The 18,958-nt window shown below is 39.0% G+C and overlaps 1 protein-coding gene across 1 annotated transcript; it reads left to right on the top strand.

The window, feature by feature from the left end:
• The first annotated feature begins 12,251 nt into the window (after window positions 1-12,251).
• On the top strand, window positions 12,252-16,193 carry LOC142964791 (uncharacterized). Its single transcript, XM_076105307.1, has 8 exons — window positions 12,252-12,324; window positions 12,581-12,682; window positions 12,832-13,382; window positions 13,614-13,759; window positions 14,237-14,481; window positions 14,593-14,735; window positions 15,328-15,437; window positions 16,058-16,193. The coding sequence occupies exons 1-8, from the start codon at window positions 12,252-12,254 to the stop codon at window positions 16,191-16,193; spliced, it is 1,506 nt and encodes a 501-aa protein (XP_075961422.1).
• The last annotated feature ends 2,765 nt before the right edge of the window (window positions 16,194-18,958 follow it).

An 18,958-nucleotide genomic window follows, 5' to 3' on the forward strand; every position in this document is an offset into this window, starting at 1 on the left:
AGAGCATGCGCGAAGACGATTATGCTGAATACGCTGTTGGTTGCATTATTCTCCAAAATGCCAAAGGGCATACAAATAAATATACTGTGAATAAGCAAGAAGACAATGTAACCAACACAACGTCATAAACCAACCTCCACAATGCAGAGGAGCGATTGTAATTATCAGGAAACTCATATCTCATATTCATGGACTACTTTATTGCCTTTGTACAAGCCCTGTAAAATAAATAAGTCAAGTATTAAATGCATTGTAAAGAAGCAAAGGTTGAATATCCTGTAAACTATTTGATTTGGCTGCAAAATACTTAGTATGCTTTTGTCATTGAACTGTTGGTGACTGTGTGAAAAGGTCTGATCGTGCTTATTAAATGCGCCCCAAGATAAAAAAATGAAAAGGTGCACGACCAAGCGCCGCAACCACTTGCGGACCGTGTAAGCACGACACACCGGCCTTAATTACGTCATTATCTGGCGTGCGTGCCTCGCGCCGCCTTCACTACGGCGACCATTAACTCAGCCTAAAGGCCCGCTGCAAACAACATGGGCAATGCACTCAACAGAGCCCTGAAGCCCCGGCTGCTGCACAGAGCACCATCGTTTGTTTATTCCAAGTTTATTAATATTGCACTAACTTGAGATCTTTAAACCCTCACGCGCACTTGGTGGACACAAGGCCAAGTCTCCTACAGTCGTTGCTCCCTCACTTCTCTGTTGCATTTTTTAAATATGCTGCAAGGATGTTCTAGCAGAATGTGAGGCTGTAGTTACCCTTTAAAACAAAACAAAAAAACCCAACCACCAGACAACAGGAGCTGCTGCGACTTGCAGCTCGTGCGGCGCCATTTTTTCATGCACCGAGTGAAGGCAATGACATGACATGTCGAGGGCAGATATGTCAAACGTCTGTTGTGATGATTCACATCTCCTCCCTTTCCCCTTCAACCTTGGATCGGGTCCTCGCTGTATATTTGTTTTGACTACAGCGGATCAGATTCTATCTGTAAGGAGAGACAACTCTTTCCACATCTGCTAACCTCAGAGAGAGAGTTCACGTGTGGGGCCACCTCTCAAATAACAGTCTACAGTTGTAGTCAACACTTAGCGATAAAATAAGAAACACCAAAGTAGCTGTGTGTCATGAACAGCAAGGGTTTCGAAAGAGCTTGCTTGATGGGCCTCTCACCCACACAGAACTAAAAAGATGATTTGATTTTACAGCAGGAATTGCTTCACAAAAATATAAAGCTCAAAAAAGCTCAAAGCGTTAAAATATTCTATGTATGTTTCTATTCACTACAGCAGGAAGAATTATGAGTTACACCTCAAACTAATTCCTCAAATCATGCAAAATCTACTCAAAACTGACTGAAATAATACTTTCACACCTAATTTGAGTTTGTTTATGTTTTCATCAGTCTTCCCTCTGACATGTGGAGATTGCAGTTTTTTTCTTGTGGTTGACAGAGCATCTGTTCTCGCTATGCTGTGCCGGGCTTTTGTTCCAATCAATAATGATTTTTTTTTCGCCCACATACTGTTCATTGAATTGAAACACTAAGGTGACTAATCAACCATCCAGACGGTCCGAATGAACGTCTTTCTTCTTCATGTCGACCTTACTTAAGATATAACTCAGCCAGGATCGCATGGTCGAACACGGTCAGAGCTTCTGAACTAACTTGTTTTCTGATGTGGGTAAAAAAAACGTGGGTGGATTTTAGCCACTTTAGTGTGTGATTAAGGGTGAGCAGTATCCTGTCCAAGACCACAAGCATAAAGACAGATGCTATGTGCAATAAGGCAAACCAACAGTTGCTTTTTAAAGGAAGTTGTGAAGTTTTAATGTGGGCATGACACTGGTGAAAATGATTGTGTCTTATGTTGTGTGCACATTTATAAGCTGACCTGAACTAACCTTTGTCAGTTATATGCAAATAAATCTCACCATGTGTTGTAGCTGCCCCGGCAGGTGGGAGTGGCCACATGAATCAGAAACTCAGACACTTTTCCTGTTATTGTCTTAACTTCCTGGTGCTCTTTGTATTATGCTCCGTGGTCGATCCCACCCATCCATTATGGAGGTTAAAACTAACAAGAATCACTTTACTCTTTTGTTCAAATATTTTTTTGTGAACGCACACTGTTCACCAAGGATGTCAGAAGTGTCACAATGATTCAGAAACATCTCAGGTTTGACTCCAGACTCATTCTTGTTTTAGAACGAGCTTTCTTCGCTTGGCCTCGCTATATTTGCGTTACTCAGTGCTGCGTGTAGCATTTTCGTAGCTTCCTCTTGGCTGTCTGCTCACGATCTGGCACCTGGTTGCTACGTTTTTATAAAGGTTGATGCCCAAAAGCATCCCAGCAAAATAAGAAACTACAGGCAGAGGGCAGGGTCTCTGCACCATCATGCAGTTCTCGTGTGTCATAAAATGATTGAGATGAATCCTTTTTGTATGACACATTGTTTGTTAGGAAAAAAGGTTTAAAACACCACCCAACAACCACTAGTTGGACAACCGGTTATAGAAAGTTGCATAAATAGCACGACATTTCCCAATATTTTCTGTCATTAATACTCATTTTAGGCTTTCCACATGTCACTTAACGCCACGTAAAGCAAATGTGACGGCGGCTGTTATGTTTAGGCAAAAAGAACACTGAGTTAGCTTTAAGAAAAACATCATGGTTAGGCTTAAAATAAGACAACACAAAGATTGTAAGAGGAAAACACATCATAAACGTCACTAATATAACTTAAAAAAAATAAAAAGTAGGACACAAGTCTCAAACAATGGTCTCCTGGTTGCGAGCCTTGCAGGTTGACCTCAGGGCCAAGGCGGGGAACCGACGCCACACATCGCTCACAACACCGTAATCACACGGAGAAAAACACGTCAAGCAAAGGAAGGTGAGAGTTCACTCAATAAAAACTGACACATGCAGCAAAGACACATCCCATCAGGCATCACATGCTGTAAGAAGTTTCAGAATAAATCAACCTAAAAATGCATTTAAAAGATAGCAAATGGCAAAGTATTTACCTCTAGGTAGAATTAAAAGTTAATGTTTACTCATCCCGTACAGGATGAGCCCCAGCCCTCTAAATCCTCTGTACAAACAGAGAAAGAGCCTTTAACAAAGCATGAAACCAAATACAATGAGCCCATTTTCACGGCAGACACTTTGACTTGTCGTAGCAAGAAAAGCACAGGTGGAACCAATGGCATTCATTTAAACGTACTAGTAAGCCAGCACGTACACAGCCCCCGGAGGTGCACCTGAAGGGAATGTAGCCATTATTAATGTTGTTATGTACACCTGTGGCTTTCCTGCTATGACAGGTCAAAATGTCTGCTGTAAATAAATGCTTTTTATCTTTCAGAACTGGTCAAATACCTTTCATAAGGTTTGTGAAGGGGCCAGGCTATATCAAGCTTTACTTTAAGCTGGCAGTTTCCCCCTACTTCTAGTCTTCATGCTAAGCTAAGCTAGTTGCCTCCTGGCTCTAGCGCCATACTTAACACACAAACAAGTGATACAGATTTTCTCGCTTGACTCTTGCCAAAAAAAATGAATAAAATGAATTAATTAGCGATTCCTGAAAATGAAAAACCACTCATTTAAATCAGAACTCTGTTTTGCAGCAGCACTATTCCTTATGCTTTATCTTACCTGCATTTGGCCAGCACCAATTGCTTTGTTATGGATATTAAAAATGTAACTATCATAAGCATACCTCTTGGTGGCAAATGTAAACCTACCAATAAAAAGGACTGAGGCTGGGAACATGAAAAATTAAGCTCCACACACTCTCACCACTAACGAGCACTAACGAGCTCTAACGAGCTGCAGGTGAGAGATGCCACTTCCTGAGCCACAGGGAGAATGAAGTGGACAGTGTTCTGGGAAAGGGACAGGGATACTATCAAAGGCCAAACAATTAATGATAGTAAGTAGCATTTTTTTAATGAAATTTCCAGTCTATTAATAATTAAACATGTATGACATTGAAAGATTGCATTCTTCTTCAAAGCCCCTTGAAAGCCAGCTATTACTTTCAGCAAAGTAAAGGCTCGGTGCTCCAGAGGATAGACCCGCCCTGCTCCTGTAAATCAATCCTCGCTGATTGAACTCGACAGGTACTTAGGCATCGGACACGCGGCGGAGAATACACGTCTTCCACAGCGCGTTATCCCAGACAGGATCTGCCTGCTGCAAATCAGCAGATTGAATTCTGCTCTCCGTCCGCTGATGGAGTCCGGCAGTATTAATTGAGTTGTTTAGCGTCTTCACACTGGCAATCTAATCCTGGTGTTGGTGTCAAAGGCTGGAAGGGTGGAGGCGGGAGGCTGATTTTAATTCACAGGTTTAAAAACAGGGAAACTCAGCTGAGCGTTAATTACAAGTGATTATCATTCACAGGCTGCTGAATCCCTGGAGGCCGGAGTTATTGAATCTGTCTTTCAAAGGGGAGTTGAATTTTAGATTGACTGCACAATTTGATGGTGAAAAATAATAAATTATCTGTGAAAAAAAAACGTTTTTCGATCCAAGCACTTGAAATGGAAACAAAAGCAGTCACAGATCGCTGAAGATTGTCTTCAACTCCTATCAGACTGGCTTGATGAAGCCAAGATAGCTGAATTTCGGGAATATAGTAGCATAGAGACAAGTTTTGCAAGCAACCATGTGAAAAAAATCTAAAATATCTCACTCAAAATGTTTAATTTAAAGCTTGAAAACTTAAAGGTACAGTGTGTCGGATTGGGCAGCATCTATCGGTGTAGTTGCAGATTGCAGCCAACGGAATGGTTCTCCGCTCACTCCTCCCATTCCAAGACTGCATCAGCCGCCGACTGCAAAGCCGTGGTAAAGCCGTGGTAACGCCGAGAAGTGACGTAGAGACACGGTATATGGCTCTGGTAGAGGCAGCGACCTGTCAATCATAAAGTGGCCCCGCTCCTAAAGCATACCTTGCTTTATGGTCTATTTGACTCTAAATGGAACATAGTTTACTAAATGAACATCATGCTGTATTGAAGAAGACACTAGACACTAGAAACTAGAGATTGAGACCATAAACTCATGTTTACAATTTTTACTGAGGTAATAAATCAAGAGAGAAGTAGAGTCAGGAGTCGCCCCCTGATGGTCAGTAGAGAGAATGCAGGTTTAAGACACTTGAGCATTGGCTTCACTCGGCAGCTGCCTTGTAAAAACATGAAATGCTCTCTCTAGAGCCAGACTTTGGTTTGTCCGTTCTGGGCTACTGTAGAAACATGGCTAAACTAATGAATACACAACTATTCGATTTTACTCCAGTAAAACATTTGAGTTTAACAGTCAAAACTCATTTTATCTTCTGCATCAGGACTGTGTGAGTGTGGTTTGATCGGATTCGAGTGACATTCTGATTCAAATATTGCTCCATCATGATTAGCACACAGAAGTATGAGACACAATCCTGGTCACTCAAGGACTCTGCGATGTCAATCCCCGTGTCCCAGGGGAAATGTAGACAACAGCTCACATCATGCACATCAATAGACAAAGTATAATTTCATTAGTTTGATCCACCGTGAAATCACCTTTATTTCAATCTTGTAAAACACATTCAAAAGAGATGAAGCATACAGATTCGATGCAGACAACTTATAAAAAATATTGTATTTTAAATTGGAATTTTCTTTTTTTTATCTGTATAGTGACAGAAACATGGCAGCTTCCATCTGATTTGAATGTAACATGGGGCTTGAGAAAGAAGTTTACTTTGGTGTTTTTTTTTTTTTCTATCACTGGTGGTAAACCGACCTGTATTTGTAGTTTGAGAGTCTGATGACCATTTACAATGTACAGATAATACTTTAGAATCGTACTTTCCACGGTTGCACCACTAATTACACCCCAGAAAAGAAAACATACCCATAATTGATCTTGTCACGAAAAAGCAGCACTGAGGCTTTAATAATACAGCAGGGTTGCACATGAATTATGGTGCCGTTAATTTGATACAGAGTGATCCCTCTCCAATATGGATTCCCTTCGGCTCTCCAGCTCCCAAATTGGAGCCCACAGGGTGTTGTTGTTCATATAAATGTGGCCAGTCCAAACAGCAGGGACCTGATCCAGCTGTGATCTGACCACCGACACATCTGTCTAACCCCCCCCTCCCCCACTACCCCTTATTTTACCTCTATTCCTCTATAAGAACTGTCTTGTCTGAACATGTCTTCCATCTGTCTCCTTGCGTCGCTACATTCAAACTGCAGCTAAAAATGTCACATTTCTGATATTTTTCCCTTCACATGTGACGCAGACATGATGTTCTCTAATAAGTGTGAAGAGTGAAAGGCTGCACTGCGTCTCTTCTTTTAAATATGGCAAACAAAACCGCAGAATGACACGCTGAGACAGGACTCGACGTGTTTTTGTACCCCTGTGAACAGTGTTGTGATGGTACCTGAGACAGTTGTCATCGGTTTTGACACCAAGACGTTGTCAGCTTGTCTGAATCAGCATCAGCGTATAAAGAGCAGTGTTTCTCAAACTTTTATTTTCTGGGGACCCACTTTTTAAAAGTGACAAACTATCGCGACCCACTTCACAAAAGGCCTCGTCTATTAATCGTGAGGCGAGCGAATTTGTGCGTAAATGAACGTTGCTGACCATTTTTTATTGTCATATCCGCATCACCTTATATTATCTTCAATAGATAAACCAGCCATTCTCAAGGGATATACATTTTATGCATGTTATTGAATACATTTAAACATGTTAAATACTTTATAAATGAATGCATTTCAGCAGCATTAACAAGTTATATTCATTTCCTCTCATTGGTTCAACAAACTAGCTTTCCTAATAGATTCAACGTTGTAAGCTACAATTATCAGAACATCCAGGCTCCCTTGTGTGGCTCAAAAGTGTACTGCAGATATAAATGTTAAATAAAAGACTGAATAAAATCCCTTGACTGGCATGGAGGACAAAAATAGAGAAATAGTGACTTCTCTGTTTGACTGTTGAGACTATTCAAAGAATTCAAATTCATTCAATTTCTTCAATTCATTAAATAAATAGTTCAACATTTTAGGACATTTGTATTCTTGTTTAGAGTTGGCTGAGAAAATTGATATCACTTCTACTTGTGCTCAGAACAAATGCTGAGCTCCTTTATATCCACCCTGACCGGCAAGAAAGAGAATAAAGGTTTTCCCCCCAATATGTTTAATTTTAGTTAAATATTTTAAGTCACATTTGAAAGTAGTTTTCTGCTCTCACTCTGTGACATTCTGGAACCAGATGTGTGTCTCCCCAAAGACACCACACATTATTTTGAATGTCTTTTAATTAGCTGAATTTGTCTCAACGGCTTTGACAGAAAGCCAAGATGGAATATAAATGTAATGCTGTTTTTTCACCAAAACTTAATTTGGCTTTATATTGTGTTATTTGTACACTTTATGAAAAAACAATAAACCTCAAGCAAATAAATAAATTGTCTCTTCTGTGTTTTTTTAATCTCTTTTTCTTTTTCCTGTAAAACATTTTGTATTTTCTGTTTAGAAAACAATTCGCTTGCTTGCTTTTTACAGTATATTTCAAAAATGTTTTTGGATCTGGTTCATATTAAATTGTGGTATCATAATCAGAAGTTCATAAATATACGATGAACACAATCTCTTTAGTACTCACCCTTGCTCTCTCTCTCTCTTTCGCTCCCTCACTTCGGAGGCGTCTAATTGGCCACACTGTCAGGTTAGCTCGCCCTCCTCCATGACGCCTGCCTGGTGGGCATACATCAGCTCAGGATTAACGGCAGACGGAGGTCAGCACATAATCACCCCTGATGAATATGGAGGAGGGGCCTTTGGGTTTACATGGGACGATTGCCAAATATGATAACGACCCCTCCTCCAGTACCTCCTCTGGGATCCATACGCTCTCATCTCAAGGTTGTAACTAAAACAGTGGCGGTGCCTTTATAGGGGGGAGCGGCGTCGGAGCCTCTCTGCCTCTTAAGTCATGAGCTAATGTGATATAGACAAAAAAACGCCCTGGGTATGTTTTGAAATGTGATCTGTGCAGTAAAGGGTGAATGCAATAGCAGGAGACAAAGCCATTCAAAATTCATGCATGCAACATTTAACTGTATTCAAACATTTTAAAGAAAGGATACAGACATTTTGCAGCAAAAGAGAATTGTGCAGAGTTAAAATGTAATTTGTTTGATCAATTGTAGAATGCTAAGCCACATTTGTGACTGTTTTACCCCCATTTGTCACAAGGAGCAGCAATGAGCGTGTCAATTTGGACAGATTTAGGCTTTATCGGAGGCAAGTAGTGGCAGGGCAATTTTGCCGGCCACTCCACTAAAGCTCAATTTTCCAATTATTCCATCCACAACAAAACAATATACTGTCTTAAAACGGAGCAATATACCACTTTTAGTTGAAGCAAATGTGTTAAGAAATAATCCACTGACAATAGCAACTCACAGCCTGAAGGCATTAAAGGTCGGTCTGAAAAGGTTTGCAGCATTCTCCTTTTCTGAGAACAGCAGCTGAAGTCTGCAAGGCAGCTCCACTTGATGGAGCACTGAGGAGGATCTGGCTCAACCACCACCAGACTCTGGAGTACTGCCTCATGGGCCTACGCTTAGTGAAAATGTGTCAGGGTCGAATCACCAAAGTCCTTCTCTCTCCTCAAAAAACAACATTACACAATCATTTAATAATGCTGACAAACTGTTTTGGTTAAACATATGATTATGTGGCGTATACTCATCTGTCATTGTTGAATTCCATTTTTACTTGAATCCAAGCAGATTGCCGCTGCATGCTATCCTCCACGAGGGAGCAATCTAAAAACTTTTGGCATGGCAACATGGCAATGGAAAGCCGACAGCTCACAGCTAACGGTGCTAAGAGCGCTAACAGAGCAGACTACAGTGAAAGTGCTAACAGAGCTCACAGTGTTTACATGAGGGGGAACCGGACGATGGGTGCTACGCTCCCATGAAGAGGATGTCGGTCGGGACGGCGTTATCAGCTCAAACCAGTTGGGCACACTCACATGCACTAGCATTAGCAAACCAAACATTCAATTGAAACCATCAAAATTGTGCCAGCTTTAGCTAAAGCATATTTACTTGATGATTTAGGAAGCTAGTGTTAGCATTATAGTTATGAAGCTAATAATTAGTATAGTATACTGTATAGTTGTTTGCTAACTATGTCCTAAACATAAGAAACCACCATTTTAGGTAGCTAGCATTAGCAGGACTGCTAGCAAGCTAATAATTAAATTACATGGATTAAGGTAATTCGGCAGACAGTCAAAAGCTCCTTATTAAGCTAAATATGTTACGAATGTTACTAAAAAATAACCTTTTAAGAATCAAATAAAATTAAAAAATTAAAAAGTTATTTCTTGGGCTTATTATGATCTTAGTTTTGTCCATATCAACATGCTTGTGTCATATCAAAGAGGTAACACACACCACTGTGTTGTTTTTGTGTAGAGCTCTGACAAGTCGATAAGTCCTCTCCTCTTTTTTGAAGAGGGAAGTGGTGGTTTCAGAACAGCTCATGAGTTATCGAAGCTCATTAATATGGGTAGTGCAGGGTGTGACAGGCTGAAGGATGGCGTCCCTCAGCAATAGTCATTTCCCCTTATCTCCATCAGACACTCAGCAACTTCACCCTCCTCATTCACACCCTCCCTTTGGCTAAAATGGAAGACGGCTGCATGATAATGGTCACTGGGGTCACAAACTGCTGCATAAAAAAAACGAAAAACAATGATGATATGATTTGGAGCTATTTTCCACCACTGGCATGTTTTGGACGCTCTACCATTATGTTACTGATAATTTACTATTCAATATTCAGGCAGGAGTCCTGGAGGTGATTACAATTATATATTCAGACCAGCCTCTAAAAATAGACTTGTGTTTTCTGTCAGCTGAATTAGTATCATGCTTTCTGAGTGGCTGAGCTCAGTTACAGCCACAGCTTCTTCAAGCTGTCAAGAGAAAGAGACAAATCAAGAGAGCAAGGTGACTGATATTTACTCCCTAAAAGAGTAAACATACAATACATAAATTATATTAATATATGATCTGGTCATTCTCTGACTTTCCCTCTATAGTGCCATCAATGTGTTCTCATATCCAGTACAATATCTCAACACATACTGGATAGATTGCTGCGAAATTGTAGTACAAACATTCGTGTCAATGTAAATTGTAAGAACTTTGGTGATCCGTTACTGTAACCTTTCATCTGGCTCCATCATTAGGTCAACATTTTAGTTTTTCTGGGACTAAGAAAACATAAAGTTGAATCAGCTACAGATACAACAGAAACATGTCTGTTGTTTTCCAAAAAAACCTTTTGCCAATAAGAACAATTAAATTCTAGTTACAGAAAACTTCGACATATGGGAGCTTTAGATTTTAGCAGAGAAAAAATATTTGTATATATTTTAGTTTAAGCCTCCCGAGGATTTATAAGAAGTAATACACAAGTTAATAAATAGGTTATACCACGGTGTTGTCTAGTTGTAAACAGATATAAGGACATTTTTTTATTCTCTATAGATTTGTTAATATGATTTGTCAACAGTTTCGATGACGCATCCATTACTGGTGTACAAACAGTTAATAACAAACTAAGTTTTTTTGTGTAATTATATGTAGCCATTTTATACAGTGTTATCAAGCATTTGTTAACTGTTTGTCATTTCAGTTATGTATACTTGATAAAAATGATTTAAAGTAGTTTACAATAGTTTTAACAAAAACTACAACTACATTATGAAGTGTTTTAGTGCTATAGTGTTTATATACTGCTTAAAAATGTTAACTGAGGGGGGGGGGGGGGGTGTTAAAATTAAGTGTCACCAAGTCAGTTATTCTGTATCTTTATTCTAAACAAAACTGCATTTTAGATATTATTTGAAACAGAACTTGGATAAAAACAATCAACCTAAACTTGTGTCTTCAACCCAGCAGATAAATGTGAGTTGACCCGTATAAACAGACTGCTGGGGACGCCCATCACCTTCAATCTGGCTCCAAGGCTTTAGATCTTGTACCACTGCCAGGCTAAATCATTTGTCTGCAAGGGTAGATCAACGATAATCTATTTCACGCCATTCAGCAGCAACAGGGTGTGTGAACGGCATCAGTGACTGATAACGCTCTTACAAACAAAGCCCCTTTTTAGAGACGTGAATTCATCTTTACACAATGAAACGGAGCAAAAACTCATCTTAATTTCATTGCTGACAACTGATTTTTCCATGTGCATGTAATTCTGTCGACATAATCTATGTAGCTTCATTATTCATCCAACTCAAAATCAAGCACAACAAAGCTGAGTTTGCATTTTTGAAATTTGCAATATGACTTACCTTGTACCTCAGTCATGTGAAACACTGTCACTCGTTTGACCTCAGTGGGAATCTAATCTGTGGGAAAATAGAAGAGAAACCACAGAAGAAGAGAGTCCGGATCGAAAATGACCTGTAATCTAAGTTGAGAGTGTGGACACGACAGGTCAAGATCTGCTCTGACCAATCAGAGTTAAAGATTTTGATGACATGGGCAAAAAGAACATCCTGTTTTCTCCCTGATAAATAACGATGCATCAACTTTTATTTTCGCAGTTTGTTATAAATCAGGAGCATCTTAATGTGAATGCAGTCGTATTGATACTGACTTCATCTCACCGTCTCAGATGAAAGGTAAGTATTTACAACTCTAATTCATTTTCACTCTGTTTTATTTAAAGTGGTTGTGCAGATTATTATTCCATCAAATTCCTGTTCAATTTAATGATCGTTTTCAAATTTAAATACTTGGATTACCTCAAGCATTTAATTATTTTTTTAAAATTTAGATTACCTCAAGCAATCTTAATGTCTGTACACGCTAAAAAGGCAAATCACAAATGGGATTACAGATTTTTGTTCAATCCTTGCAGATGATTTAGAATCTTCTTTATGTTAAAAGCAATGTTTGTACTAATTAAACTGGATTTTCATGTAAATGTCACATCTGACTAGACTAAACACTAGTAAATGTAGTCAAGCACAAGTAAGCACAAATAATTAATCAGAGCGTACTTATGAATACTGATTTAAGAAGAGTGTCAAAAAGTTGTAAAAACTAACTTTGTTGGTCTACATAGTAAAAATAAATAAATGTCTCCTCAACAGGGAAAACAGACCATTATCAGAATGGATTCAATGGAAATTGATGACAGCTTTTATATAAATAAGAACCTCACAATGGAAGGCATCGTTACCAAAGGTACAGTATCAACCTGAAAACATATCAACAAACAGAATATTAAGAACATTAGATACAACTAGTAAACCATGTTAACAAAGTGCTACTAAACTGTTGATCAATTTGAATATTTAAAGAATAATCTTTTTCATATAAATTCCATTTGTGCTGCTTTGTATTAGTAGTTCATAAAAGCTTTTATATTTAGGTTTCCAGAAATCTATCAGTGTGAATCTGTGAGAAGTTACATTTAACTGTTCTTGTGATTTTGTTTTAGTGGATTTTCAGAGAAGAAAGCAGCCCTCTAGATGTGTGACCGTGTGTCTGGGGTTACTGTGTGCTGTCCTCTCGGCTGGTAACATAGGACAGTTTATCTACTGTAAGTGAACTATTTGTTGTCACTGAAAGTAGGAATAATGTATAACGCAACTGTCAACATGTAATGTTTGAGAAACCAGGTGACAGAAACGATCTTTTCAAAATCCAATGACCGAAGCAAATATTTTAAATTTCTTTTTGATTTCACAGATGAGATAATCAGCCGTCTCACGTCAGCAGACCCGACACAGGCCAGCCTCCAGTTTCAAGGAGACCGACTGCAGGACAGTTATGATGCTTCAACTGCAGAGAGAAAACAGTTAGAGGCCAAACTGAGTAACCTGACTGAAGAAAAAGGCCAGCTGCAGCAGAGTTACACAGCTTTGACTACTGAAAGGGATGAGTTCAAGGCCAGTTTCAACAATCTGACAAACGACAACGACCAGCTACAAGCAAGTTATTACACCTTAAAACGAGACAGTGATCAGTTACAGACGAGCTATAACAACATGCAGAAGAGTCTTGAGGGGCTACAGGCTAATCACAAAAATCTAAAAGCAACAAAAGACCAGCTACAGACCAATAACAGAAACCTGCAAAGAGAAAAAGATGAGTTACAGACTTTGTCTATTACGCTGAGAGCAAACAGAGATCAGTTAGAGAGCAATTGCTCTTCATTGAAGATGAACAAGGACCAGTTGCAAGCAAGTTACAACACCTTAAAACGAGAGAACGATCAGTTACAGACGAGCTATAACAACATGCAGAGGAGTCACAATAATCTGACAGCAACAAAAGACCAGCTACAGACCAATAACAGAAACCTGCAAAGAGAAAAAGATGAGTTACAGACTTTGTCTATTACGCTGAGAGCAAACAGAGATCAGTTAGAGAGCAATTGCTCTTCATTGAAGATCAACAAGGACCAGCTGCAAGCAAGTTATAACACCTTAAAACGAGAGAGCGATCAGTTACAGACGAGCTATAACAACATGCAGAAGAGTCTTGAGGGGCTACAGGCTAATCACAAAAATCTAAAAGCAACAAAAGACCAGCTACAGACCAATAACAGAAACCTGCAAAGAGAAAAAGATGAGTTCCAGACTTTGTCTATTACTCTGAGAGCAAACAGAGATCAGTTAGAGAGCAATTGCTCTTCATTGAAGATCAACAAGGACCAGTTGCAAGCAAGTTATAACACCTTAAAACGAGACAGTGATCAGTTACAGACGAGCTATAACAACATGCAGAAGAGTCTTGAGGGGCTACAGGCTAATCACACAAATCTAAAAGCAACAAAAGACCAGCTACAGACCAATAACAGAAACCTGCAAAGAGAAAAAGATGAGTTACAGACTTTGTCTATTACGCTGAGAGCAAACAGAGATCAGTTAGAGAGCAATTGCTCTTCATTGAAGATGAACAAGGACCAGTTGCAAGCAAGTTACAACACCTTAAAACGAGAGAACGATCAGTTACAGACGAGCTATAACAACATGCAGAGGAGTCACAATAATCTGACAGCAACAAAAGACCAGCTACAGACCAATAACAGAAACCTGCAAAGAGAAAAAGATGAGTTACAGACTTTGTCTATTACTCTGAGAGCAAACAGAGATCAGTTACAGAGCGATTACTCGTCATTGAAGAGGAACAAGGACCAGTTGCAAATAAGCTACAATACACTGAGTACACGTAAGGACGACCTTCAGATCAGGTACAATTCATTGACGAACGACAAAGATCGATTGCAATCCAGTTATAATTCTCTGCAGAATGACAAAGAGCAGTTACAGAACAAGTACAACAGTTTGGTCAAAGTTAAAGATGAGTTAGAGAAGGAGATCAACAAATTGAGAGGTGAGATATTTATTATAAAGGTTTGATTGATTTATTGTTCCGTTATAGCAGTCTGTGTTATCTTTAGCCCTTTTGTGATATGTTGTTCCTCTCCATGTTTCCAACTTGCAGGCAAACCCTGTCAGAGAGGCTGGAGTATGTTCGAGAAGAGCTTCTACTTTCTTTCAACTGAGAGGAAGAACTGGGTGTCGAGCAGAGAAGACTGCATCGCAAAAGGAGCAGATCTGGTCACCATAGACAGCAGGGAGGAACAGGTGAGAAGAAATGAAAGAAAGAATAAACTTGGAGAGATCAAAAAACATGTTGTTCACACAGGAGACTGCTAATAGTGCCGCATGCAGGATGAAACAACGTTGATTTATTTGTCACGTAACATCCATACTTAAGTAAAGTTACTTACGTAGTTATTTTGTCCCAAACAACAACCTTTTTTAAACCTAACTAAATAGTTTTGTTGCTTAAATCTGAGTAAATTGTTTCTTGTGAAGACGGAAGTTTATTTTGAAAGACTTCTGAAATTGACTTGTGTCGCTGGACTTTTGAGGATACGTTGCAGACACATGAATGAAGATAAAGAACAAACCAGAAGCACTGAGTGAAAGCTTGTGTTTTTTTTTGTCATAACAAAAGTACAGTAAGTGAGAAATGTAATAATGTGGTGGATAGTTTTGCATGGAGTAGAAACTAGAGAAGAAGAAACGTCGCTTACTGTTTGTTTTATAATAAATTTGTTGACATTTGTCAGGTGCTGTAACCAATAACATAATAGTTGAAAACAATGAAACAGTGACTCAAATAATTTCTTGGTTTGATCGTTCCTGTCTTCTCTCTGTGCTACACTAACAGGTGTTTGTCAAAGGGTTACTGACATCAGGTCAATTCGCTTGGATCGGTCTGACTGACAGTGTTACAGAGGGGACCTGGATGTGGGTGGATGGGACTCCAGTCACCACAACGTAAGCTTTAATGGCAGAGTGTGGATTTAAATATCTCATAGAATCATCATATTAGACAACACAACAATTGGACGTGTTTCTTAATTAATCATATTTTCCTTTATGAAGAACTCTGCATTGTTTTTACATTCCATTTATTTCACTGTTTATACCCTTTTATTGTTATACTACAGTTAAACTAAGGATCAGAGGTAAATTTAACCTTGTATCATGTTGAAGACAGAGGTCTGATGTGAACTGAACTCTAATTTCTGTCAAAATCTGTTTTGGCTTCGATCCGTCATGAAACAATGCAGAAGTAGAAAATGTGGAGGAAGGTTTTCAATGCATTACACCACGAAGTACAGCTCATTCAGTTCAAAGATCTATCAGGAGGTGATGTGCTGTCAAACTGATATATTAAACATTATCATGTGTGAATGTGTTTCACACATGCAGTGGTGGTGAAGGGGGCGCTTTAAAAAACTACATTCTGTTACTTCTTTGTAGATTTGACTTAAATCAAAAGACAAATTGGGTTACAATCTCCTCAGTCACAGTTTGGTTCAAAATCAAAGATCAGAGCAGTTGAGAAACAAAAACTGTGTGCTGTAAAAAAACATTCATGTCTCCATTATCAGGTACTGGATCACCGGCCAACCCGACAGCTACGGTGGGAACCAGGACTGTGGAGTAATTTGGCATTGGTCAATAGGAGTGGAAACGTGGGCCGATCAAAGCTGTTCTTATAATCGGATATTTATCTGTGAGCAATAAGATCACATTGATTTACGCAGTTAATGATGGTGTGTGGCTTTGGACTGTGGTTATACATAAATATATATATATTATATATATATGCTTAAAGACAGCCAAATCCTAACAATTGTTTATTTTTGCTTTTATGATTTCAGACAAGTAGATTTTGTTGTATAACATTGTTCGAATTTCAATGAATGTACTATTTAGTGGATGATTAGGGTTTGATGTTTGGGAATATGAATTTCTTGATTGCAAAACAACATATGTAGCTATAAATGTATAAATACTCTACTCCAGTTTTATTTAGCCGTTGGCATGGTCTTAGAAATGTTTGCAAATTGCATCAGTTTGATTCGTTCATATGTTTGAAAATGAATGTATATGACAAATAATGTCAAAGCACATACATAGAACCTTTGCATATGTCATTAATGATTTACTTCACTTTGTAATGATTACAAGCAACTGCACGCAAATAAAATTCCATCTTTGTATTTTTTGAAAACAAATCACTGTTTGTGTTTGAGGTGTTTGTTCATTGGCAAAATTAATCACGTATTGAGAGAAACAATCTTCTCATTTTACTTGTTTGTAGTAAATTCAATCAACAGAACTAAAGAAAGATTATGACATAATGTGCTGAAAATGTCTTTATTTTGTTTTTTCAGTGTGGCTTTGTAGCACAAAGTGTGCCAAAGCCACACTGTATATAATCCATCCGGCTTAATAATGTTTATCCAAAAGGTTTGCCGCGCTTCTCCTCACACAGCGTTGTCAACACCTGCGCAAAAAATACATACAAATGTGCAGTCTGATTGGGAATTGTGCGCTATCTATTTTCTAGAAAGATTCGCCCAGCGGTTTTCCCGAAAATCCCAAAAAACTAAGCAAAATTTCTCTATTTAGTTGAATGGGGTTTCGGCGTGAAGACAGCAAAAAAAACACTTAAAACCTCTTAAGCTCGCAGCCGTTTTTGAGGTCTCTGAGCGAAAAAGCATAGCCCTACAAAACTGACCATAGCTCTGTAACTACAAGGTCGATTTTAATAATTTTTGTTGATATAATCAGATCACAACACCTGTGACATAGTTTACATAGGTGATATTGTGAATATGTTGCTGGTTAATATAGAAAATAAGACATAACACAGCTGAAATTGAAAATATTCAGCCTCGCCTGGGAAAAATGCACTTTCAGTGATAAAAGGTTATTGAAATAATGCAGCTAGCCCCCTGAAACTTTCCCAAGTCATAGCATAACTGATCAGTAGTTATTAAAAAAAGGTTAAAGTGGAATAAAGTGGAATAAAGTTAAGAATAAGAGGTTTTAGTCAGGCGAGGACATCATTTTCGAACCAGCTGTTGCAGCTCTTACATTGTACTTTTATACACTATATAACTATATATTTCACTTTCTTTATCACTCATATGATTCAATACATCCAAATACAGATAATAGGAATCATATTCATATTCATAACATCATCAGAGCCAGTTTTGGCTGTCATCTGTAGGATTTTCTCATTTCATGTGTGTGTATGTGGCTGCATGGCAGCCTATCCTCGGTCGATTTCCAAAAACAACCCCTCCTTCGACGCGTCACAGTCTGAGGAAGACTCATGCCAAGATTGGTGGTGATCGTCAAAAGATTTCATACAATAAAGTTGCCAGAAGTGACGCGTGTACCCCGGCGGAAATTTCCGGTCGCAGGCAGTCTGACCACTCGCCCAAGCCTGCTTGACCGCTCTTATTCTGGAAACAAGTCGGAAGTCAACAGTATGCAGTTGGCAGCAATGACTACAGCTTTGGAACGGAAATTCCGCGACGTTATTATCCATATTTTCATAAAACTTGGGCGCATACCCACGATTTTTGTCGGCGAAGTTCAGCATGAAGGTACGTTTGATCGCCCACAACGGTTTAGTGTTTGTACGGATCGTAAAACAGAAGTTAGTTACGTGTTCCGCCACGTGTGCTAATGCTATTACATGCTTTGTATGACTGGGTAGCCGTTAGCATGAGGGTACAAACATTGATTTACTGTACTCATAGCGCCGATTTCTGGCCCGGATTTGGTGCGTTTATGCCACGATATTTATCTGCTTATGTGAGTACCCTATAGCTGTGTTGGGAGTGTGTCAGAAGTGACTTATATGATGTTGTTGTCCATACGTTGCTCTTTCATCGAAAAAAAAAATTAGCCACATACATGCTACTGGCTAATAATCATGCTATTTTCCGCATGTGAGTTTGAGGGGTTCTGAGCCCGAGTGCCCCCAAATTTGGGGGCGTCGAGCTTAAGAGGTTTTTGGGCCCATATTGACTAGGCATACATTAAGGTAGAAAAATTATTCAAAGTTTAAAACGTAGACAAAACGCTGCACTTTATTGAGCCAAATGGACATTTTGATAGCTAGCACTCTTTTCATTAAGTCAACGTTTAACTTTCAGGAAAATGTTGGGTCCGTTTCAGATTTTATAATGGTGTGTATTGCACGGAATGTTCAGCGCTAGATTGAGGACATAACTGTTAAGGTGGAGCAGAGCAGGAAAAAATTCTGTGATTTTTCCAAACTAAAATGCTCCAGGTCCCATTATTTTTACTCTTTATACACCATTTTTGGCCAAAAAGCTTGGAGATGTGCTGTCGCACACAGATGTCATTGGGATCCAACAGACTTACACATTTGGCTCAAAGAGCCGCAGAGCGACATGAACTCCAACCAACTGCTCCATTAGACTCCATGTTAAATCTGAAAGCAGACGGTACCAGTTTTGTAT

Source organism: Anarhichas minor, unplaced genomic scaffold, assembly GCF_050575085.1.
Source record: "Anarhichas minor isolate MPS153535 unplaced genomic scaffold, ASM5057508v1 ptg000031l, whole genome shotgun sequence".
Classification (NCBI taxonomy): Eukaryota; Metazoa; Chordata; class Actinopteri; order Perciformes; family Anarhichadidae; genus Anarhichas; species Anarhichas minor.

What these genes read in the sequence shown, in the direction of transcription:
- LOC142964791 (XM_076105307.1), top strand. Translation starts at nt 12,252, where the DNA reads ATGGATTCAATGGAAATTGATGACAGCTTTTATATAAATAAGAACCTC. An exon ending in GGAAGGCATCGTTACCAAAG is followed by an intron (nt 12,325 to 12,580) that starts GTACAGTATCAA and finishes ATTTTGTTTTAG; the next exon opens with TGGATTTTCAGAGAAGAAAG. An exon ending in CATAGGACAGTTTATCTACT is followed by an intron (nt 12,683 to 12,831) that starts GTAAGTGAACTA and finishes TTGATTTCACAG; the next exon opens with ATGAGATAATCAGCCGTCTC.